This window comes from Grampus griseus (assembly GCF_964374135.1).
Source record: "Grampus griseus genome assembly, chromosome: 1".
Taxonomy (NCBI): domain Eukaryota; kingdom Metazoa; phylum Chordata; class Mammalia; order Artiodactyla; family Delphinidae; genus Grampus; species Grampus griseus.
Genome location: NC_139017.1, coordinates 74,146,143 through 74,170,628, shown reverse-complemented (window position 1 = coordinate 74,170,628; position 24,486 = coordinate 74,146,143). Strand labels below are relative to the sequence as shown.

General features: G+C 55.6%; 1 protein-coding gene across 2 annotated transcripts; it reads right to left on the bottom strand.

Annotated features, from left to right (window-relative positions):
- Nucleotides 1-11: 11 nt before the first annotated feature.
- On the bottom strand, nucleotides 12-24,486 carry RORC (RAR related orphan receptor C). 2 transcript variants are annotated; one of them, XM_082675353.1, is made up of 11 exons: nucleotides 24,393-24,486; nucleotides 22,054-22,083; nucleotides 10,828-10,913; nucleotides 10,369-10,510; nucleotides 8,612-9,124; nucleotides 8,264-8,385; nucleotides 7,246-7,378; nucleotides 6,974-7,081; nucleotides 6,688-6,798; nucleotides 5,186-5,295; nucleotides 12-2,048 (listed from the first exon to the last, which is right to left on the bottom strand). In XM_082675353.1, exons 1-11 carry the CDS (start codon nucleotides 24,430-24,432, stop codon nucleotides 1,887-1,889), a joined length of 1,557 nt encoding a protein of 518 aa, XP_082531479.1. In that variant the 5' UTR covers nucleotides 24,433-24,486; the 3' UTR covers nucleotides 12-1,886. The 2 variants fall into 2 exon arrangements, with proteins under 2 accessions (XP_082531479.1, XP_082531480.1); XM_082675354.1 differs by having other exon boundaries at nucleotides 7,010-7,081.

Genomic DNA, 24,486 nt, shown 5'->3' with positions numbered 1-24,486 from the left:
TTTTTTTTTTCCTCTCTCTCTTTTTAAACCAGGCAAGAATGAGTCTGCAGCAACCCTGTTGGTGCAAAATAAATAAATAAAGCAACCAGGGAGGGCTGCAGCAGGCGCCACCTCAGGATGGCAGAGGAGGGGAGGGAGCGCAGAGGGAAGCTCCCGAGCCCCAAGGAGTGGAGGGCTCGGTGGTGGAAGCTGCTGGGCAGCTCCGCAGGGTCTCTCGGGCATCCTGATTCCCCCCTGCGGAGCTCTGGGGTCAGGCACTTTCCGTAGGGTTGTCTTTCAGTCTCCCAGATGCGGGGCAGTTCTGTGCAGCCTCTCATTCTAAATGTTCCCTGTGGGTATCATTTGTGGGGCAAGTTCTCAGCCCAGAACACCCACTGCGGAGCTTAGTCTGAGATGGCTTCGGTGGGGGGCTCCTGAGGACCAGCCCCCACGCCTCCGTGGGGGACCTCTCAGGGTGGGTGCAGAATCCTCACAGTGCGGACGGCTGGCAGGGCTGGGAACCTGGATCCTCACACAGGAATGAGATTGCAGAGCAGCAACACCTCTTGCCTTTGAAGTCGTTTTATAAAGAATAGCACAGGTTAGGGTTTATGTTCACCCTCCCCTGAGAGGAAAAAAAAAAAAAACCCTCCTGACCACCTGCTGTTTATCCCTCAGAGGAGGGCTCACAGCTATTTATAAAGGCAAGAGAAGTTCTCGGGCAAGATCACGGCTGGAGAAACAGGTCTCCTTCACCCTGCCAGACTTGGTGGTACCCAGGCACAGAGTGGTGGAATCGCATCTGCTGCGTTTCGCCATAACGAGAGCAGGGCTGGAGGATGGGGCCCAGACAGTCCTCCGAGGGTCTGTCCTTGGCCTTCTGACTGTGTCCAGCCATCTCTTCTTTTAGGGTTTCCTTTGACAGAAGACAGCTGGGGCTGGGATAGAGTTTGGGCCACCCCACGTCTAAGATTGGTGAACTGGGGCACCAGGTGAAAATGTTCTGGGGTCCCTCAGGATTGGGATCTTCCCTGAGGCCACGAAGTTCCTCTGATCTGTGACCTCAAGGAAGACAGAGATTGTGTCAGATCAAATGCATCTATAGAGCTGCATGACTACAGGTTAAGTGTGTGACTATGTGTTTCACATGTATGTGGACATGTGTCTCTGATCACATTTGTGTAACCACTAAAGTCTATTTTTAAAGTGCACATAAGAAGTTTGAGTTCTAACTCTGTCTGTCTGTCCATCTGTGACGCTCTTGGCCTTCATCATACCCTATCCTTATACCCAAATCCCATAAAAATATTATCCCCAGCCCCTCCCTTATCCCCATCCCATCCTTACCCTCCACATATCTAGTCTCTTTTAGACCCCAGGGTACCCAACGGTTTCCTTGCTGAGCTGGGAGGAAGGGGGAAGGCAGACAATCTAACAATCCAGGTTCATGTTATGTACAGGTCCTCCTGGGCTCCAGATGCCAGTCTCTGAGCTTAATGCGTCTCCCCAGCCAAAGCCCCCAGGGAAATGCAATGAGGTATTTCAAAGGCCTATTCTTAGCTTCTGAGCCCAGAGTTGAGTTCTGTTTGTCCAGGGTGTCCTGGATCCCCCTGTTGTCCTGAGGACACCTAGGTCCTCCTAGAGGTCCTTGTATCCCACCCCAGGTCTCCCAGAAGCTGAGAGAAGCCAGGACAAAGCTGAGGCTGGAGATGGTGTTCCTCCATCCCCACCCTCTTGCTCTTGGCCTGCCGCCAGGCAGGCTGGTGGGCAGAAAGCCAGTCTCCGCATTTGCTCACCCCCCCCCAAAACAGGCAGAGACCACCCTCCAGGGCGCACAAGAAAGGAAAAGGCCAAGAGCAAGGTGAGCCACGAGGCTCTAGGGAAGGGAACGGAGTCCCTCCTCCAGGTCACTTGGACAGCCCCTCAGGTGACTCGATTTCAGTGCTGAAGAGTTCCTTGTAGAGTGGAGGGAAAGCAGCTTGGACCACGATGGGGTGGAGATGCTGGAAGGTTTGCAGCTTTTCCACATGCTGGCTACACAGGCTCCGAAGCTTCCCCTTGGGTGGCAGCTGGACATGGGTTCATGGGGAAGGAAGGTCAGTACTACAGCTCTGTCCCCAGAGCAGAGAAGTACCCCCATCCTTCCTGGGCTTGGATAACCCTCCTTGCTTTCTCCCTGCACACTTGGCACTTGTGGAACAGCCAGATCCCATTGGTAGGGGTAGGTCTGTGTTCAGGCAACTGGAGGCTAGCGAGAGCTGCTGTGGGACAGGTACATGTTTTCTGGCTGAAACCCCCAAATGGTGTTCCTGCTACTCCTAAGATGAGCCCTGTTAAAGACTCTCTAACTCACACTTTATGCTTTTATAATAGTGAAATTCTGTCACTCTCTGTTATGTAATGTTATGTGCCTCTTTGCCTTTGTTGATACTGTTCCTCTCCCCTGGGATGCCTTTCCAATTCTTCTGTGCTTGGCTAATTCTTACTCACCTTCACTGTTACCTCCTCTAGGACTATTTCCCTGGGTTAAGGGCCCTTCCTTTGGGCTTCCCTCTGTGCAGCACTGAAATCCCATTTTAGGAAAATGATCCAATTTGTCCGTCTCCCTACCCTAGATTTAAACTCCTTAGGTAGGGTCTCTCTCTCTCCCTTCCCTCCCTCCCTCTCTCTGTATCCTCTGTACCTATCAAACTGCTTGCACATGGCAAATGCTCAGTAACTGTTTGTTTGGACTAAGCAATTTCCAAGCAGGTACCCAACACTGCAAACAGTAAACCAACACTGCCAGCACTCAGCCAGTGGAGGGGAATGAAAAAGGCCCAGAGAGCCATGAGGAGATAGAGGCAGGGAGACCTCCCTGGAGAAAGGCTGAGAAAACCATTTATCGTCTGCAGTTTCCTGTATAAGCAAGTGAGCCTTAAAAACACCTCTCACCAGCCACCCCCTTTCCCCAGCTTAGCTGCCTAGGAAAGGGCCAGTCAGGGAAGAGCAGGCAGCATGGGATCCCTTGAAATCTCTTGAATTCATCCTCTTTTCATTCCTCCTGCTTTATTTTGCGTTTGTCTGGGCTATTGCAATAGCTTCATTCATTCATTCTTTCATTCATTCTCAAATATTTGTTGAGACCCTTTTGGCTAGGAACTGTGATGGGCTGTGGTGATACATCAGTGAAGAAAATAAAATCTCTACCTTTATTAAGTGTATATTCTAGTGAGGGAGCCAGAAAATAAACATATGTTAGAAAACGTCTTTAAAAAACAATAAAGCAGGGCTTCCCTGGTGGCGCAGTGGTTGAGGGTCCGCCTGCCGATGCAGGGGACACAGGTTCGTGCCCCGGTCCAGGAAGATCCCACATGCCGCGGAGCGGCTGGGCCCGTGAGCCATGGCCGCTGAGCCTGCGCGTCCGGAGCCTGTGCTCCGCAACGGGAGAGGCCACAACAGTGAGAGGCTTGCATACCGCAAAAAACAAAAAACAAAAAAACAAAAAAAAAAACCCCAAAACAAAAGAAAAACAATAAAGCAGAGTGATGGGTAGAGGGCTTTTTGTATGGGGTGGTCTGGGAAAACCTCTCCAGAATGAAGGGCTGGAGCAGGCCATTTGGAAAACTAGGGGAAGAACCTTCCAGGCAGCTGGAACAGCAAAGTCCCGAGAAGCAACCGGGCTTGATGTGTTCAAGGAATAGCAAGGAGGCCAGTGTTGCTGGAATGGGTGACTGAGAGGGCAGTGGAAGGAGATGAGGTGAGAAAAGAAGTCGGGCGGCCAGACACATCATGAGGCCAGTCGGCCACGACACAGACTCTAGATTTGATTTTCAGCATGATGGGCAGCTCTGGGAGCGCTGAGAACAGTACTGTGTGGCTGCCGTGGGACAGACAGGGATGGAGCAGGGGTCCAGTTAAGGAGGCCTCTTTAATGGCCCAAGTGAGAACTGACAGCTAGGGGGTAACAGTGGGAGGTGATGTATTCTGAAGGTGGATCCAACAGAGATTTGCTTTCCAACTGCTCTCTCAGGTTCTCCTCCCCCTAATCTATTCTACCAGACTTGAAGTTTATTTAGGTCAGAGCCTGTCGTTTAAGTCACTTCTGTATTCTCGGCACCTAGCACTCTGCCTGGCACATAGCAAGTGCCCATTGCCTGAACCGTTACATAAATGGTTCCTTTACACTGGTTCCAAATTAAATTGCCTAAATAATAGCTCTGATGATATCATTCGTCTAGCCTTTGGTGCTCTCCATTGCCTGGAAATAAAGTCGTAACTCTTTAATATGGCCTTGAAAGTCCTCTCTGATTTGCTCCTTGACCTAATTTTCAAGCTTGTCTTCTGCTATTTCCTTGCCCCCATCAATCAATCCCAGCTCCTGACCTTACACTTTAGTCAAAATGTTCCATGAACTATTCTCTGTATATGCATTATCTTGCCTCCTTATTTTTCTCCATTATTGTTCCCTAAGCCTGGAATGCCTGCCCCACCCCCTGAAGGCCTGTTAAAATCTTACATATTTCATGGCCTAGTTTAAATGCCATCTTCTCTGGGAAGCATTTATGACCCACTCCTTTTACCCTCAAGTTATTTTTAATCTCTCTTCCATGCTCTCACATTTCCCCAATATCTCTTATTGTAGTACTATATTAGGGGCACAGGGATACGGTAGAAAAAGCCCTGGGATTAAACCTTACATTTATCACTTATAATTGCATAAACTTGGACAAGTCATTTAAGTTTCCTTATCACTACAGGGAGATTTTAACACCTATCTTACTGAGTTGTCATAAAGATGAGCATATCTGTGAAAGCACTTTGTTAATCCCATTATTATTATATCCCATAACACATTCTCCTCTTAGGGTCATTGGTACACGAGTCTCTTCTTCACAGCAGATTAAAAACTCTTGGTGGGGGTAAGGACGGCATCTCTGTATCTTTCCATTCCACAGTACAAGCAGATGCTGGGTAAGTGGTGGCTCTATTAAACTGAATTGTTCCCTGGAGGTCCCTCCCAATTCCAGGCTCCCTAACTTCCCATCTTTACCCACATGGAAGTGACTGATCAGTCCCCTTGCCCCCAGGCTGTTGCAAGCTCTCTCACACAACTTAGCACTCAAGTACTTCCTCCTCTGGACCCTCAGACCATGGCCCTCGCAAGCCCTGATGTCACAGATCTGGCACTGGGCCTGACCTCCTCTGTCCCAGGGACTGCTCCTACCTTTGCCAGGATGCCGTGGCGATGAGTCTTGCAGAGATGATGATGAAAGGCCAGCTCCAGACTGTACTGCAGCTGTTCTACTTTCCTTTTCTCTTGGAGCCCTGGCCGGTCTGAAGGAGGGGATGGGACCATAGCAAGAAAAAGAAAGAACGTGGACGTTAACTTCCCCAAAAGGGTGTGTCATTCTGGACATCTGTGCTGAATATAGATCTTCCTAGCTGAGTGAGAGAGAGTGTAAGTGTGTGTGTGTGTGTGTGTGTGTGTGTGTGTGTGTGTGTGTGTGTGTGTGTGTGTGAATGTGTGTGTCTTGGTTTGATAATGGTAAGCTATGGGGCCTTGGGCTGGGCTAGCTTTCTACAAGGAAAACTGGAGAGAGAAGAAAGGGATGAGACATTCCAATCTCCCAGTTCCAAGCTGCTCTATCCCTGGTACCCTGATATTTCACATAGCTAATTCAAAGCTAGGCACTAAAACTCTGCTGTGGGGAAGAAAAAAAAGTTCTCTCTTCTTCCCCGCCACCTGGCAGGGACGGCTCCAGATAGGAGATGGACTTTGTAAAGCCACCTAGGTCAGCAACAAGGCCTCTGCAGCAGTCTGTGGCCAACTTCAAGAGACAAACCGCCTTTTGCCCTGACTCCATAAAATACCCAGAAGTCATCTCTTAAGTCTTTATTTCTAGTTCAAGGGGAATGTTTAGGTCTCTACTCATTGGCAGAGCCAGAAGACTGATAATCTTGGTCTGCAAACTCAGGTTAGCAGCTCAAGCCACTTCCCCAGGTTCTCTGAATCCTCAGCATTCAGCTGGCTCACCAGCCCCACTCCATTCCAGCGGAGCGGACATCCAGAGTCCTGCCATGATGGCATGTTGTCTTTTGTTTTGGTTTGGTTTTCGTTTCTGTTTCTGGCTGCGCTGCGGGGCTTGTGGGATCTTAGTGCCCCAACCAGGGATGGAACCCATGCCCTCGGCAGTCAAAGCGTGGAATCCTAACTACTGGACCGCCAGGGAGTTCCCGATGGCGTGTAGTCTTGAAATGAGTTCACACAGAGCAGTGATTCTCAAGCTTGGTGGCACATTACAATCCCTTGTGAGAGGCTGTTAAAACTTCTGGTGTTCCGGCAGCACCCCAGATCAATGACCTCAGAGTCGCAGCAATCGTTTTTAAAGCTCCCCAGGCGATTCCAACGTGCGGCCGCAATGGAGTCACTGACAGGGACTCACAAGCAGACTAATTTCTCCCAGGGAAATGGCTCACTTCCGCTCTTCCTCACGTCTCCCAACTTCTCCAACCCCGCCTGCGCTGCTCTTTTCCCTCTGTCAGGCTCCCCTGGATCTTTATTTTAACTCATATTTTTACAGCAATATTCGGGGCGGTGGGGGGGGCTCATTCTGCTCTTTAAAGTGACTTCCCAGATTTAACCACAAGCGAAGGTCCAGACTCTTCAGTATCTGTTGCGCCCTCCCACTGCCTGAATGTCCTTTACCCAAGCCCAGTGACACTCACTGGCGTTGATGAGGACGAGGGCCGTGTAGAGGGCAATCTCGTCCTCGGAAAAATGCAAGGCACTCAGGGAGTGGGAGAAGTCAAAGATGGAGCTGATGAGCTCGCTGCAGCCTGGTGGGGTGGAAACGAAAGAGTGAGCAAGGTGGGTGAGGCCACAGTGCCCGAGGACACCCGCCCCTTGGTGTTTGGAGCAGAGCGGGCAATCTGTCCTGAAAAGAGGGCGCCCTGGGTCTCCAGGATGGGATTGGCATCCGACTCCTCTCTCTCATTTCCCCCTGCCCCTCACCCAAGGCTCGGAAGAGCTCCATGCCACCGTATTTGCCTTCAAAAAAGACTGTATGGTTGTCAGCATTGTAGGCCCGGCACATCCTGACCAGCACTACTTCCATGGCTCCTGGGGAGTGGGGAGAAAGGCAGGTACACCATCAAACATGGCCAGGAATCTGTCTCTGTCTCCCTCAGTGTCCCAGTTCCCTTAAGGCACCTCCCTCCACTCAGCCCTGCCCGTTTCCTCGTCTGTCCCCACTGCCCCCAGGCCCGCCCCCTCTCCCTGGGCACCTGCTTTGAGTAGCACGATCTGGTCATTCTGGCAGAGCTCCATAAAGCCCGAGAGCCTCTTAGCGAACTCCACCACGTACTGAATGGCCTCGGTGAGGCGGTGGGCACAGCGTTCCCACATCTCCCACATTGACTGCAGGGAAGGAGGGGGTCCCACTGTAGCCCTCTTTATGACCCCGGGACCCCCCCCCAAGGCCCTGGGAACCCAGACAGATAAACCGCAGGGGGTAGATTCTGAACCGCCACATTCTCAGCACCCGTGTTCTTAGCCTATTCTTAGCACAAATGTTCACTCCAGGTTAATTCCTGTCACTTGGACGCGCTTAGCGCCCACCAGCCACTGGCGCAGAGTTAGCTGTTGTGGGGACTTAACAAACGTCTGAGATACAGCTTTTGCCCTCAAAGAGTGTGCATCTTGTTGAGGTGACTAAGACATACCCAAGTGCAGTACCAAACAGGTGCGTTTAGTGCAGGAGCTGTTGTCAGAGTGACAGGAGGGAGAGAACAAGCTTTGGAGCCAGATGGATCTGAATTTGCCTTCAGATCCACTACTTTGCGACGAGGAGTAAGTCTACGAACTCCTCTGAGCTCAGTTTCTCGGTCCATTAAGAACAGAGATAGATGCCAGCCTCATAGGTTGGTTGTCCTTAGGGTCAAGGATAATTTATGTAAAGCGCTCAGCACAGTGCCTGGCAGAGAAGGAGCGCTTAACAAATGCTGCTCAGGATTCTGACTCTTGTCGTCGTCGATGGAGGAGGAAGGAGCTTAGGCTGAGGTCTGTTCGCCAATGTCGGGGTGATGGGGGAGGTAGGATGAGGACGCGTAAAATGACCATAGGCAGGAGCTGAGGAGAAGCTCTCATCCATCTACTAGGGGGCGTACTTAACAGCAGTACCCACTGTGTCTTTCTGGGATACCCTGCCTCGCCCCAGCCCACTTGTGTGTGCAGGTGGCTGTCTCTGGACCCCCCAGTGGTGGTGGGAGGTCCTCCCTTCCTTGCGCAGTCTCCTGGCCTCACCTTCCTCTGGTAGCCGGCCACCTCCTCTCGGGAGAAGACGGTGGAGCGCTGTCCGAGCAGGTCCTCCAGCCGCAGCTGACACGTCTCTCGGTAGGACTTACAAACGTTCTGCACCAGATGCTCTGGGGCCGGAGAAGGAGGAGGAAAACAGGGGCTCGATCTCAGCCAGCTCCTACCCTTCCCATACAAGGGGCACTCCACTGCCTGGCCTAGCGCTGCTCTGCCTCCCCCCGAGGCCCCTGTGCACGTCTGGTTTACACGGGGTGCTGACTAGGGCCCCCTTCTTGGAAGCCCCTCCCTTCTCTTCCTCCCCCTCCCTTCTCTCCAGCTACCTCCCCAGGGGCTCACCAATCTCTGTCAGGGAGGCATAAGGCGCCTCTGGGGTGCTGCGGAAACTGGGGCTGAAGTAGCTGTCCGGGCCCCGTCCTGGTTCCCCAAGCCCAGGGTGCCTGGGGTCCTCGAAGTGGAGTCCACACCTGTCAGGGGTCGGCTGGCTGCCTGAGCCATAGCAGTTCTCTCTGCCGTCGGTCTTGCCCCGCTCAGGGCTGTATTCCAGGTGGTACGAGGCCCCGTTGAGCCCGGCCTTGGCCAAGCTGTTGGAGTAGGAGGGCCCGCAGCCTGGGGCTCTCAGGAGACTGGGGGGACAGGCTGAGGCCTCCGGCAGGTCAGGCGAGGAGCCCAGGGGCAGCTGCCCATCTGGGAGCCCCAAGGTGCAGGCGAGGGGGTCTGCTCCTTGGGCTCCTGCAGGAGGGGTCTTGGCCGCTTGTTCCCTTTGCTGCTGTTGCCGCTGTTGCAGTTGTTTCTGCACCTCAGCATGCAGGCTGTCCCTTTGCTTCTTGGACATGCGGCCAAACTTGACAGCTGAAAGAGGTTCGGGGATCAGGAGTTTTTGAGGGGGGAGGACAGGGTACAGGGCAGAGTGAGTAGGCATCTGCATCATCACAGGGTGAACTTGCTGCTCCCTGAATAGCTGACTCCAAGCAGAGCTTCTCCAGTCCTGCCTGAGAGCCTCCCTTCAGGGCACTTTTGTTCAAGACCCCTCCCACCTCTCACTCTGGTTTGCTTCGGGGCTCAGTGCAACCCAGACATTTCAGTCTCCCGGGCAAACGCTCCTGGCTCGAATCCACCTTCTACAGAATTCAGAGAAATGAGTCCTGACTGAGGGCCCTGGCCTCCTGATATGGGCTGGGGGTGGCTGAGTGGGGGGCCTCGAGCTATATTGGGGTCACCGCGCCTGTCTAGGAGGGTCGGAGGAAGAGGAGAGCCGAGAACACAGGTCTCCCTGTGGTCAGGCCTGCAGGCTCCCTGGTGACCTAGATACTCACCACAGCCCAACCCAGGCTCCGTGGCTTGTTTCTGAACATCCTCTTCTGCTCTCTCTTTCCTGCCTTTTCATTTGCCCTGCCACCCCTCCCAGGTGTGGGGACACAGCCCCTGGTCGCCCCGCCTGCCCCTCTGCAACCCTGCGTATTTCCTTTCACTTTGTTATTTTGGGCGCTGAAAAGTGCTGACAGGCTTCTTCTGGCTCCTCATCACCTCAGGTCTCCCCCGGCCCCGGCCTGGGCTCCTTCCGCGGTGTTGCCGTGGGAGCGGTTTGGGGGCTGCGAGGGGGCAGTGGCTGAGGAAGGTGGAGAAAAGCCGCCAGGAACAGCCGGCCTCCCCAGCCTCAGCCTTCTGGGCTGTTCTCAGGCCAACTGTGGTCCCATTCGCAGCCCTCGCCCCCTGGCCCAGGCTGGGGATGGGGCACTACGGAGGGAGACGGAGCTGGAACTGGAGCCATGGGGCAGGAGGGAAAGATGTGGAATGCGGATGGGATCTGGGTCACAGGGGAGTCGGGTGAGGAAACTCCATCCGGAGGAAGGAGCCAATGAAGAGTCTGGGACCTTGGGGAAAGGAGGGTTGTTGTAGCAGAGCCTGAAGCTGGGGACTGTGAAGACCTCTGATGAGGGTAGCCTGCCCACTGCCTCGGTGAACAGTGGAAGAGACAAGGGCCTGCCAGAGGGAGGGACGGAGCCCCCGAAGGGCGTTCTAACCCCTGCCTGGCACAGCAGGTCAGGCTGCCCCTCTGGAGACTGAAGCCCCGGGGGCTGCGCGCTTGGCCTCACCGTCTCGGGACATGCCCAGGGCCAGGCATTTCTGCAGGCGGCAGTGCTGGCACCGGTTTCGGCTAGTGCGGTCAATGGGGCAGTTCTGCTGACGGGTGCAGGAGTAAGCCACGTTACACTGCTGGCTCCGGCGGAAGAAACCCTGGGGAAGGCAGGTGGAGACCAGGACTGCTGATCTGGGCCAGGCCCAGCTCAGTCCCAAGTGCCTGCAGCCCGCAAGCTCTAGCCCCACCTTTTCCAGATCTTACACGACGCCTCAGTTTTCTCTCCTCCATTGTAATCTGTCCTGCAATCACTTCCCTAGTTGAAGACAAGGCCCTCCTGTGCAGGGCTCTCCAGGCAAGGTGCCACCCGGGCAGCTCCCTAGCTGTCTCAGGAGACCAGCCCCGCAGGCAGAACAAAGGCCACCAAGCCCCCTCTCCCCATCTCTGAAGAGACTGTGTATGTGTGTATACTCACCTTGCACCCCTCACAGGTGATAACCCCATAATGGATCCCAGATGATTTGTCCCCACAGATTTTGCAAGGGATCACTTCAATTTGTGCTAGAAGAGGGAAAGAGCAGAGGTCAGCCCAGGAGCCTTTGGTGTATCCTACCGCCTGTACCTGGGGGGCAGATACAGGGACATGGGGCTTCCCTTGCTTCCCTCCCCCGCTCCAGCTTGCTGTTTCCCTCTTGCAAGACGGATGAAGGAGTGAATGCCAAATGCCATTCAGCAAAGTGTCTGTGGAGGCTGTTTTAGTTTCCCGGGCTGGCCGGGGGTTGTATCAGTTCTACAGGGGCAGAGAAAACAGCTGCAGAGGCCACCTGTTCAGCCCCTCAAGATGAAAAGCTCTAGTTGCCTCCCTCTTGCCTGGGGACCTAGGAGTCCTCACGGCTTCACAACACCTGCTTCCCGCCCAGGGGGCTTCCTCTGTGCCGCCCTCCCCCACTGGGGCTCGGCCCACAGGGGCAGAGTGTGGGGCATGGTGGGAAGATGTGGTCCACCAGGCAGGAGGCACCTGGGGGACAGGTAGAGATGCCAGCCATCCTCGGCTGGGCAGTGAAGGCTCAGGGAGGGGCTGTGCAGAGACCAGGGGCCGAAGGGGGCAGGGTCCACTGGGTGGGCCCCAGAGAGGGTAAGGAGAAGCCGAGATGGAGCCCAGGAAAGTGGGGTCAAAAAACCAGCTCTGCTGGATGTCTGAGAGCCAGGGAGCGGATCAAACAGTCCTCCTAGGTTCCTGGCCCCAGAGCAGAGGGTGGCTGTGCGTGTCTCCACGTATGAGAGTGTGCATGCTAATGTGTGTACGAGGGCCTCTGCGTCCAACTGTGTGCGCACAAATCATGAAGATTAACACTGGCTGGGACTACGGACCATCAAATTCAACCTCTTTTTTTCCTTCACAGATGAAGGAATAGGCCAAATGAGATCAGGTGGTTGGCCCAGGTTCATACCGCTAGGTTACCCATGAGCTGGGTCTATATCCCAGTTCCCCATAGCTTTCCATTCGGCTGTTCTGTGTATATGACTTTTGGGGCACACACATCAGTGGGCATGTTGCATGGTGAAGGGGTGCTCATATGTGTGTGTGTGTGTACACATGAAAGGTACACGTGGTTTGTGAGCCAATAGGCACGTCTGCTTGAGCTAGTGTGCACACGTGCGTATTTGTTAGTGTTTGTTCACTGGCTGCCAGGACCCCCCTCTCTCCCACTGAGCTCACTATAACCTACCTCCCCGCTCCCTTCACTGTGGTTGGTTACTGGCCCCAGGTTTGCCCCATCCTTGTCAATGCCCACAGGTCTCTGCTGAGTTTCAGGGACCAGGCATTGGCCTCCCCCCAGCCAATTTTTGAAGACACTGGGCAGAGCTGGTGTCCCTTTCATCACTCCTAAGGGCATGTGGGTCTCTCCTCTGCCATTGCTGACCTGCTGCCTCCCCTCCGAGGGGGCATGCCTGGGGTGGAGCACGTCATAAATTCGTCTAGGACCGTAGCCCCTTCTCATCTCTGATCCCAAGGGTCAGAGGAAGCAGCAGCCTGCCTATAGGGCAAATCCACAGTCCTGTGAACTCTCCTCTGGTCCAGGCCTGGACCCTGGTTGCGTGTAGGACCTGCTGATGTGAGGTGGGGAGGGTGACCATGGCTCCGTGGCACTCCCTGAAATCTTGTTTCCATCATCCTTAAACCGTCATCCCCTCAGGCTAGCCTTGAGCTGGGTCAGAGTAAGCAGCTGCCTTCTCACGGGGGACGGGGTGCATAGGTGTCTAAAGTCCCTCCGTTAGAGCTCGAGGCTTCTCCTCATCCCCAGCCCCACTAGTCTGCCAGCACCCACACAATAGGCTGTGATCATCCAGGACAGACAGCAAGGGAGCTTTGAGCTTCTTTCCAGTAAATTAAGAGCAGATTGGAAAGAATGGAGGGAAGAGAGAACAAGCAGGGGGGATTGGGTGCCTGGAAAAGGGGCAGAGAACGTGGGGGCACATGCACATCTGGCCACTGGATTCTCTGGGTCTCAGTTCCCTTGCCAGTAAAAGGTAAGCATAGCCTTCACCGCCTGTCCAGGGGGTGACGGGCGGTAGCACCGTGGGTATGTGGTATCACCTGTGGAAAGCGCTGCGTGGCCGCGAGCACTGTGTGTGCGGGCTACCACCATGCACGGCAGTGGGCGCAGAACCCAGAAGGCATTTGAGGCCCAAGAGAAGTGCTTGTGCCCTGTGTAGTCTGCTCTTGCCTCTCCCCAACGCGTTTCCTCTCCAACACCATGGGATCTCCCTCCTCGGTGGCCTTAAGCCCAGAGAGGGCAGAAACCAACATGGGTCACCCAAAAAAGTAAGCGGGAGGGAGACTAGGCCAAGCCACAGTGGGAACTCGGGCTCCAGCCCAGTCCTCAACCACAGGCCTCCCTGCCTCTTCCCTTCTCCAAGAGCCACATCCGTGTGCGTGTGTGAGCTGACCACACGGGTAACTCAGACACATCTCTCTGCCCCACAGCCTGACTCACTGCTGGTCCTGGCCCTAGGAACCTCACAACAGTGTCACCAAGACCTCGCCCTTCTCATAGGATGATGTGGCCAGCCACAAACCACCTTCACAAATACCCATGTTTGGGGGACACCAGAGTTTAGACCCCAGCCACCAGGCCAGCCACTCCCCCATGCTCCCCAACCATAGTCAGAGACAGAGGCACACAGTGAGGCAGGCACACAGGGAATGAGACAGGCACATAGGATCAGGGGTTTCAGGCTAGAGGGTCAGACCCTCTAGCCTCTGAGCTAGAAAGACCAAGCGTTTTGGGACCCGGAGACAACAGAGACAGACCCAGAGAGAGAGAGAGCCGCAGAAACACAGAAAAACCCACACTCTTGCCCTGGGCCCATGCCCAGGCCCTGGCCCTCTCAGCACTGTCAGGCCCTCTTATCCTACTCCTCCCTCCTGGCCCTGCCACCTGTCCCCCCGCAATGCCATCTACCCAAAACCTCAAAGAGAAAGTACCGGTGCACATGAGTGTGACTTGTGGAGGAGGGGAGGGGAGAGAACGGGAAGAGGACTGGCAGAGGTGGAGGTGGGGTGAGCCGGAGCTGAAAAACACCTCGGATACCTCACCTTCAAAACCTCCCCCTTGAGCCCTGTCCCTGAAGCAGCAGGTGGTGGGAACGCAAATTGGGGAGGGGAGCTGAGTAATCACAGGATTACTCAAGCTGTTTCCCGGGAGCCTGGCCTGCCAGGAACTTACCATCTAAGGGCCTGACAGTGCCAGGAACTAGAACCAAGCCGAGGTCAGGAACGTCTAGGCCAGCCCCTGCAGCACGGCTCCCGCAGCAGCCCTCACTCTGCCCAGCCTCACCTGCCGCTTCGGGAAGATCTTTGTAGCTCACACGGTAGCTCTCTCCCAGGGCCCACCAAAGGAAACCCTCCAGTTCCAAGGAGGGAGAAAGGCCCCTGTGCACACGATACCTCCTGAAACCACCTAGTGACTGCGTGACTCTAGACCTCTGAGTCTTAAACAAGATCACCTAGCGAGCTTGTTAAAATGCAGATCCCCACACGGCAGGTCTGAGGGGGGTCCAGGCTCTCCCATTTGAACAAGCTCTTGCTCGGTGCCCAAGCTTGCTGGTCCTCACCCTACCTTTCTGAGTAGCAAGAATTTAGTCCCTCTTCCTGTTTATGCCTCTCTCTGGGTCATAAGGGTGGGGTTGGTGGTCTCTTCCCCAGCTCATTCTTGTATCTTCCCTGCCATCCAGTGTGACCTCTAAAACTTTATTCTGACATGGTACTAGGTAAAGAAAATGAATCTCTTCTGGACTGCTTCGGGGATTGAAGGATCCCCAGGGAGCTTCCTCTGAGCACCTCCTATGTGGGGAAATATGGTAGAGACAAAGTAGGCTGTCCCCCCTCCCTCCAGCCTCCTCTAATCTCACTGTTCTCGCAGCTGCGAGATTCATTGATAGCGCCCTTTGAATGCATCCAGAGCTTGGCCCTGTGCCACCTTAGGAAGCCAGCCCTGGGCCCTGTCCAGGTGCCCTACACCACAGAGAGGAAGTGGTGGGAGCAAAGGAGGGGCTGCAACCCAGGGGGATCTCTCCCCTCAAACCCCGGAACCACCCCCCAGCTCTGGTAGAGAAAGGATGCAGCCAGAGGACCCAGATTGGCTGGGGTCCTCATCTTCTCCTGGTGCCCCAGCAGTCTAAAGCTAGGCTTTTCCTCTTTTCTCTTTCTCTCTCCTTTTCTCCAATGGACATCGATTAAGGGGGACGAGTAATAAAGATAGACATCAGCACTGGCTGAATTCTTATTCTGTGCCAGGCGTTACATACATTTTTCATTTAATGATCACAGCAATCCTGTGAAGTAGGTACTATTTGTATTGCCCCCATTTTACAAATGAGAAAACTGAGTCCAGGGGAGAGTAAGCGGCTTGACTAAGTAGCAGAAGTAGCAGATCTGGCATGTGAACCCAGGTCTCTGTAACCTGAGAGCCAGTGTCCCCAACCATTGAGCCATATACTCTACAAGGATGAGACGCCCAAATGCATGGGGCGGAATGGGATGGGGGACAAGGTTACCGGCTGCAGGGGAGAGTGTGAAGTGAGGGGGTGGGCTAGGAACGGAATCCGGGGGGGACACCCATGGAAGATTCATGCCAAGATTCACGTCTAGTCTAAAGATCCAGAGAGACGTTATTCCCTCTGTCCCACATCTTCTGTGGTACCAGCCCCCTCCTGCTTTTACCCTTGGCTTCTAAGGCCAGGGAGGCAGGGCTCGCCCATCCCACCAGAGCTCCTGACTTGGGACTCCTCGGGAGACCACAGCTCCCTTGGGGTGTGGACTGGCTTTCACACATCTTGGTAGGTCTCTCTGCAGGAACGAATGAGTGAGTGAGCAAGAGGAATGGATCTCTTTTCTTAGCTTAGGGCCCCCTCACCCCACAGCCCAAACTAGTCCCTCTCCTCCCACGGAGACCACAGCTCCGGCCAGGGAACCCCTGTGTACCCCAGCCTGTCACCAGCTTCCCTCCTTTCTCAGCTCTCAGTTCCCACAGCTTCTGCAAAGCTGGAAACCACGGCGGTGGGCTCCGCCACAAAGAGCAGGAGGGGGAGGGTTGGGTTGGGGGTCAGGAGACAAGCAGTTGTACCTGGTGAACGCTCCTCCCTGCCCATGGTGAGAATTTTCTGCTGATACACCCAGATCCCAGGCTGAGAAAGTAGTGAAGCTAAAACTCAGGTGGGCGAGGGAGAGTCTGGGGTTTTGAAAAGCCACGAAAGACAGCCAGCCACCTGAAACCCCCCCCTTGGTGCCCTGCCACCCCCGCAGTCTGGGACAGGAGAAAGGAGGGGAAACAAAAAAAACGAGTGAAAACAACCAGTGGCTGGGGGGAGGACATGAATCACCAGGAGGAAGCTGTGAGGGGTGGGAGCCCAGACGCCACAATCAGTGGCCTTCCCGGCCTCCGGGCTGCATCTCCTCTCCAGAGTGCCTCTGCTGGTGCAGACACCAGTGGACCCAGGAGGACCCTGGCTCTGGCCCCGAGGCCCTGCTCTGTTGCCGTCCCTCCTCCCAGATAGACATCTCCATCCTTCCTGAGCCCAGAGTCCCAGGGAGGGGCAGCATTGCAGCAGCAGAAGGAGTGGAGATTAGATCTCAGAAAGGACTAGTCACTGGAGGAGGGGAGGAGACGCCAGGGCTGCCTTTCTTGGAGAGCTCTTAGCATGGGAAAGTCCCCGTTCCCTGTTTGAGGCAGTGGCCTGGGGGCAGGGGAGGGAGAGGGAGCCCCTGGGAGGGGCAGCCACGCCAACACCCACATTTCATTGTGGTGGGACGGGCTGGGATGCTCCCAACATCTAGGGCCTTGGGCTGGGGGTGTTTGGGAGTCCCGTTAGGCATGGGAAGAGGGGAAAAGGCGAAGGTGCAACAGTGATGCGAGGAAGGAGGGGGCCCTTTGTAAAGGGCTCTCAGGCTGAGGTCTGTGGCACCCGGGAACTTGGACTTCTTTCTGGCCCACGGCTCCTCATTATCATGACCAGACTGGAGATAGATCAGGGCACAGCAAAGACAGGCATGCAACCTCATACCCCTCGTCCTCTCACCTCCCCATCCAGGCCGAATGCTGGGGCCTCATGTCTCTTGGCTCCACACCGGCCGTGCCCCAGAGTGAGCTGACGGGGCCACCCTCCCTCTGGCTGGCTGGGGAGTCTTTCTGGCTAATGGACATTTCCTCTCTACTGACCAGCATGTTGCCATGGCAGAGAGCCTGTATCATTCCTTCAGAGCTTCTAGAAATCCCAAGCCTCCCACTTTCTGCCTTCCTAGACCCGATCGATACTCAGTGTCTCCCCTCTCCTGCCAGCTTTCTTTCCTCTCTGTCTCTCCCTGCGTCTGTGTGCCCTTCCATCTTTGCACTCCAGTTCTGTCTCAGGCTAGACACCACAATGTTTTGACTCTCCTGGCATTTCTCCAGTTATATCTCTACCTGGACATCACTCTCTCCCCATGTGTTGCATAGATCTTTCGTCATTTGAGTTTGGCCTCTGCATCTCTCTTTATTTCTTGATCTATTTCTGCTCCTTGTGTGTCTGGCCCTTGGGTCTTTGGGTGTATCACAGTCCCAAGACCCCAGTGCTCTGCCTGCCCCAGCTAAGGTCAGAGAACATGGTGATGGCTGGTACTCACTAGGGGGTCAGGGCAGTCAGATAATCTGGGGCTATGAGATACCCAGGGATGTCCTAGTGAGAAGGACCAGAGGTACCAACCCCCAGATTGGAGGAGACCCCTCTCTTGCCTACTGCCCAGGGGGATATCATGTAGAGCTGACCAAGTGTCTCCCCCGTCTAGTCCCAGGAGCTCCTGCCCTCCTGCCGGGCTCTGAAGCACATCTGATCATTGCTTCCCAGGGTGGATTTGCTGATTTGAGACCATTTCTGGGAAGACCGGTTTGCTAACCTTTGCTGCTAATGGGAAGAAGCTAGAAGGGAAACTGAAGCCCCAAGAGGCCCTTCTTCTTGTGGAAGATTCTGGCTCTTCTCCTCACCCCTCCTGACCTGCCTCAGCTCATACACATGCACTGGAGTCTCCGTCCCAAACGTGGAAATGAAGTTCTTTCCTTTCCTTGGTCGCCTCTGTGTACCCTCTGGGAGAGCTGAGTTTCCTCCACTACCCTTGGAGGTGCTTAACTCAGAGACCAGCGCTCTCTCTTTGGTCCTGGGCCCTCAGAACTGGGTGCTTCCCCAAAGTTGGTTCTGTTTTAAAATTCAACTTACTTGTTTTAAGGAGACAAGGACCCAATGACTTGCCTAAGGCTACAAGGCTAGTCTGTGAGAGGCGGCACCAGAACATGGTCTTTAGACTCAGCCCACGGGTCTTTCCAGGATCTAATATGGCCTCTCTTTTGTGGGTTGTGGGAAGACCCCAGGTTGAGGCTGGGGGTACCTCAGGCCTCAGGCCACAGGGTCATGGGACTTCCCTTTTCCTCCTTCGCCCTGTGCTCTGAGAGGTCCTCTGGCTTCCCTTACAAGGGCGAGTTGCCCACCCCTGCTCTGCTAGATGGCACAGGGACCCCAGACATCTGCCCACCAGCTGTTGGCCCATGGCTCTGGGCCAGGAAACGGGTGAAGCTGAGGGCTTTTTGCTCCCATCTCCACTGTGTGATCCTACTCATCAAACAGGCATCTGAACCTGGGGTGGGGTCTCTCTCTCTCTCTCTCTCTCTCTCTCTCTCTCTCTCACACACACACACACACACACACACACACACACACACACACACACAGCACCCTGGCTGGATTCCACTTGGTCATCATGTTCCTGCATTGGGCAGAGAGTGATGGAGAGGCCTGGATGCTGGGGTTCTGACCGCCTCTGCCTGCTGACCTGGCTTTACCCTCACTGTCCCACCGCTTCAGGGTACAGCAACTCCTTCGGACTCTTTTCTCACCCTACTCTCAGGCTGTTTGGAGGCACGGAGGGAAACACTGCAATGGGAGCCAGGGGAGGGAGTTCAGGCTGGCTTATAATTACCAACCTCCCCCTACTACAGCTGTGTGATCTGGGGTGAAGCACTGGGCCTCTCTGGGTCTCAGTCTCTTTTTGTAAAACGAGGGGCAGGGTACCTCAGATACTCTTGGAGATCCTTTTCAGAGCCCATGACACAGGAGTTCCTCAATAGTCCCTTTACTGGGGCTGCTCTAAGAGAACTGCTCGGGGAGCCAGACTCCCCGACTATTCCACCCATCTCCCAACAGACTTGGCCTTGACCGGGACACCCCCTGCCAGGGAAGAGCACTCAGCTCTGCTCACACTGTTCCCAAGGTGCCCGTCCTTTCCAGAGGGCCCCAGGCTTCCCCTCTCCCGGGTGGCCCATTCACTTACTTCTCATGACTGAGTCGTGGGCTTTGCCGCCTGGGCTCCCTGTCCTTCTCAGCAGGGGTGTTCCAGGGATGGGGCGCAGATGGCAGTGGGGCTGCGGGGCCGTGGCTCTGCACCTAGCTCTCCCCCAATGCTGCTGGGCAGGGGGTTTAAGATCTGCACCCCACAGGTGGCCGAGTGACAACCCCCCCCAGCTCCACCCCCCCACCCCTCTGGGGTGTAGTGGGTAGGATGACAGGCGCCCCATGTGGCCAATCTGGGCCTGGGGCAGAGTGTGAGGGGCGGGGCAGCCAATCGCAGGGGGCGTTGGAAAATTCCAAAACCACAGGCGAAAGACACACGCGGTAAAAGCTGTTTCCACCCGCCAGGGTAGTTCTGGCTGGGGAGCCGGAATGGAGCTCACACGAGCCTGGGGCCAGGTCCCTACTCCCCCTCCCCCCGAGGATCCCAGAGCCTGACCCTCTTTGCCAGGTGACTCCAGGGACAGGGATATTTCCAGAGGTAAGTCACAGAATGTCTGCCTGGGGCCACCTGCGACCCTGTGGACTGCCAAGAGCCGAGCTCAGTGAGATGCAGTCTGGGAGGCTGCCCCACCACCTACCATGCTCATGCCCTCCCTGCAGACACGGTGCATGCCCTGGGCTAGGGAATAAATGATAATAGTAGCAGTAATAATCATCAGACAAATGCCACTATCTGTAGGAAGGGTTAGTCCATCAGAAACTTCCTCAGGAGCAAAAGTGCTGAAATTGGAATGCGGATGATGATGACGATGATGATGGTAATGCTTAGCCATATGCCAGCAATGGTTCTTAACGTTTTATGTGGATTAGCTAATCCTCAAAAACTACTTTATGTGGTAGGTACCGTTATACCTATTTCAAAGATGAGGAAAAGGAGACACAGAGGGGTTAGGTATCTTGCCCAAGGTCACACAGCTAGTAAAGTGGTGGCGTCCGGATTCAAAATCAGGCAGTTTGGTCCCAGACTCCACTTGAGGAATGGGAAGTTTTCTCTGGTTCAGGTCTGCTTACGAGGGCCTCCTGGTGTGCAAATCTCTCTGTAGAGTTGCTTGGCCTTGGGGAGGCCAGTCAACTTCAGAGGCTCTCTGAGCCTCATAGCTGCTCCGTGGGGTACCTCAGCCTCGGGGTTCCCTCTTCAGGATCCCTTAGTAATCAGGCCCCCTCTTGGTCTGGGGGGGTCCCTCTCGGGTTCCTCCCTCCTTGGGGTTGTCTCGGACCCCCTTTGGGGGGCTGTCTCAATTCTGGAGTCCATTTTTCAGAGCCTCTGGGCCTGGGGGAGGTGTTCATCTCTCCTGGATTCTCTGGGCCAACACTCCTAAGAGGTCTCTGACCTTGCCGGGACTCCACGACTCCTCAGCCTGGCACAAGCCTTTCCCCGCTGGCCTTCCTCGGGCTCTCAGGAGCTGGGCAGTGGGTTGGGGGAGGACACTCATCGGTGGGGGTGGGGTGAGGGGGTGGCTGCACGGGGCCAGTGGGTTGCGAAGGGGTAAGGGGGTGTGGTCCTGGCCGAGGTTTCTGCGGTAAGGGGTTAAGGGTAGGAATGGAGCTGAGCCTCTTCCAGTTCCAGATGCTCTGAAAGTCCCCCATCTCCCCCCACCCACATATGGTCCCTGGTCCTCACCTCCCCCACCTCCCCCACGTCACTCCTTGACCCGCTTTCCTCCCAGGGCCCTGCTCAGCATTTCCGTGGGGCCCTGTGGCTAGGGGCAGGCGAGGCACCGATCAGGATTGTGCTGAGCAAAGCAACCCCCCCACCAGAAGGATGTAGCCTCCCGGTGGCCGCCCAGCCCCTGTGTGACCAGCTCAGGGAGGAGGGTGAGGCTTTTGCCCTCTGAGATCTCTCTGCTTGGAACAGGGAGCTCTAGCAGTTTTGACAGCAGGAGGAGTCGCAGTGAGCTCTCAGGGGGAACTGGTAGGCAATCCAAGAGAGGGCCATAGAGAAATGCAGGTGGCCTCTCCTACCCCAGAGTTGTCCTCATCAATTCAAGGATGCTTAGAAGGCCTTCCTCAGAGTGCCCTCAGGCTGGTAAGGGCATGTGGATGGGACATGAGCTTTGAGACCAAGGTGCGGTGGGTGCATTTTCTGGGGGACTAGCCTCTCCCATGAACTAGGAGGATAGATTTGATGTGCTGAGAGTTCCCTAGAGAGGATGTTACTTGCTAGAATCCATTGGGAAGCCTTTCCTGAGCTCCAACCCCTTTCTCACATGCTGTAGCCTCAGTCTTTCAGGGCCCCAGGACCCAGAGTGTTCCTATCTATGTGTTTCCTACAGAGATGAAGGCTTTCCTGCTCTCTAGCCCTGCACAGGCTGGCCCCAGGCTTGTTCACACCTCGGGATGTGTTAACCACCGAGATGAACACCAAACCTGGCTCTGCCTCCACAAAGCCTGGTGCAGCCTCTCGGAGTCCCTGAGGCCACCCTGCCTCCCCGTCTCCCCGCTGGCCCAGCGATCTGCCCCACCCCCTTGCGTCTCCTGTGCCTCTGTCCAGCAGCTTCCTCTCCTTCTACCATGGCCCGCTTTCACTGTTCTCTCCTTGTTTCTTCGCGATGTTCCCTCTCTCTTCAGGCTTCTTTCTTACCTCTTCCGATTGCCTTAACCTTGAGGTTTCTTCACCTCTGCCCCTCCTTTCCCCATCTCCCCATCTCCCCCGTTTTTCTAGGCTCCACCTCCCTTCAGGCCCGGACATCTCTGCCCAGCTCCTCCATCTCTGCACAAGGCACGCGCCTTTCTTTTACACGGACCTCCCTGGAACCCTTGCTAAATTCTTTGCCATCTCTCCACGCCCCAGCACCAGTTCCTACCCCAATTCTCTACTCACAGGTGTGGGTCTTCTTTGCAGCCAGCAGCTCTGTGAAGAGAAGAGAGGGGGTCAGGGCCAAAGGTTGAGGACCACGGAGGACCGAGAGACACTCCCCAATGCCCAGGCCCTCATCCCCACCCCATTCCTTCCCAGCAGAACCTGCCATCTGAGGAGAAGGTAGGACCACCCTCCAGTGCACCCTTCTCTTCACTCTCTGCCCTACAGTCACACGAGGCCTCTTCCAGGTCCTCGGAAGTGCCGGGCTCCTGACTACTCTGGGACCGCTCCACACTATTCCTTCTGCCTGGAATGCCCTTCCCTTGCCCCTCCTCAATCTAGATAACTTTTCATCCCCCAGGTTCCTGATTATGTCTTTTCCTTGGAGAGAGCTCCTCCTGCCTTTGTGCTTACACACTCAGCACGAGCATTTGAGTTCCTGGTACTCACCACATCATCTCACTGCTGTAACTGTGAAATCTGTGAACCGGGGCTTTCCTGCTAGACAGTGAGCCCCATGGAGGCAGGGACCGTGTCTGCCTTGCTCATCTTGTGATTCTGTTGTGCCTGCCCCTTAGAGGTGCACAATAAATACTCGCAGCCCAGCCGGAGGTCAATCTCTTGGTTGCTCATTTGTGCCTGAGAGCAGCTGGGAATTCCAGAGGCGTGGTGGTTGAGGGTAGGGGAGTGAGGATGTTAGGGGGAAGAGGAAGGGAGAGCTGCAAGCACAGACCCCTGCTATGCCTCCTGCAGGCTCTGGCTCCATTGGCTCCCCAGCCTGCAGAGGACGGGATCCCTCCCACCCCGCTGCTGTGTGTGCCTGGTCCAGGGGGAGGGCAGGCAGTAGGGAGCACAGGCGGGTTGATGCGGGGTGGGCAGGGAGGCACAGACCTCCAGAGGGGCAGCTGCTGAGGGGAAAGCCTGGAGCATTGTTGGAGTGGGGAGGAGCGCGTCGTTCATTCATTCATATGGTTAGCTTTTATTAAACACCTACCAAGGGAGCCCCTGAGAAGAAGCTTCCCCTGCCAGGCCTTGGTGCATTTCTTATATCCACACAGCGGCTTCTCACAGAGCACAGGGCCAGTCTTCCATTTCAGAAAACCCTGCAGGTCTGCCTTATGCCTCTTATAGTTTCCCTAACCTCTGACTCTGCTGTCTTGTCGTTTTTTTCCTTCTACTTGTCCAGTCCTTGACACCCCCCCCCCGGCTTCGGTTCAACCCACCCGCGCCCCCCACCCCCACCCCCCGCGCGCACACACACACACACACACACACACACACACACACACACACACACTGTCCCTCTGCCCAGGAGATGCTTCTTACAAGCAGGCTTCCTCTACTGGGCTGGGTGGGGGCGGGCGAGTGGACTTGAAGGCCTGGGTTCTGCTGGGGGTGGGGTGGGGGGGAGGACTGCCCAGAGAGGGAGTGGCTCCATCCGGCCCCTCCCGCCTCCCCACCCATCCTGCCTGGCTCCACCCAGCTTCCTCCCTGACGTGGCACCGTCTCTTTGGCCTCCAGCCTTGCGCCTCAGAGCAGGCCTGGGGTAGGGGTGGTCCCCGTGCTTGCCCCGGCAGTGGAGTTCTTCCTACACCGGTTGGCCCTGCAGCCTCTCCCCCTCAGCGCTCACACCCTGACCTAGCACATGGCCCTGGGATCCTGCAGAGAGAGTCTCTGAGTTAGACCATCTGCGGGCCCAAGGACCGCGTGACTCTCCGTCCCCCGCTGCCCCTGGCTGAGTGCCCCACATTTTCGGCAGAAATGAGACCCCATCCCCCAGGGCAGTGGGGAGGAATGTGCTGGGCTGGTGGGCAAGGACGGTGGACAGGGTTCTATTGCTTTCTCGCCGACCCTTTGTCATCCCTAAAGGCAGGACGGCTTCCTCCGTTGCTGAATGAACAGAAAAAGGTGGAGTGGTCAGCCTCCCACTGCTGCCTGGGGTCCCAGCCAGATGAGCAGTGTCTGCCTTTTCTCCCAGGGGGCGCTCACACTTGGGACGTGGACCCTTCCTCCCTCCAGCTTCCCTGACTCTGCTCCCCTCTCCTCCCCCGTCCCACCCGTCTCTTCCTTCTTCAGCTCTCCCCTTCTTTCCCCTCTCTGTGCTTCCTGTCTCTCCCCCTTCCTATTTCTCCTCCTCTGTCAGGTCCCCAGCCCCTCCTCCCATTTCTCCTTCAGTCTCTATGGAGACCTGTCCTTTCTCACCAGCCTGCCTTCCCCTGCCGACTCATCTTTCTCTCCTTCTCTCTTTGCTTGCCCCTCCTCCCTCCTCACTTCCCGACCAGTCTCTTGCCCTCTCTCCCTCTCCTCTAAACCTCCTGGCAGCCCCTTCCACCTGCCTGCAGGGCCCTAGGGCCTCTTACCCTGCGAGGCTCGGTGGTGTCTCTGTGGGGCCCTGTCCATGGGGCAACTCCCTTGGTGCCGTCCTTGCTGCCCTGGCTGCCCAGGAGGGCAGGG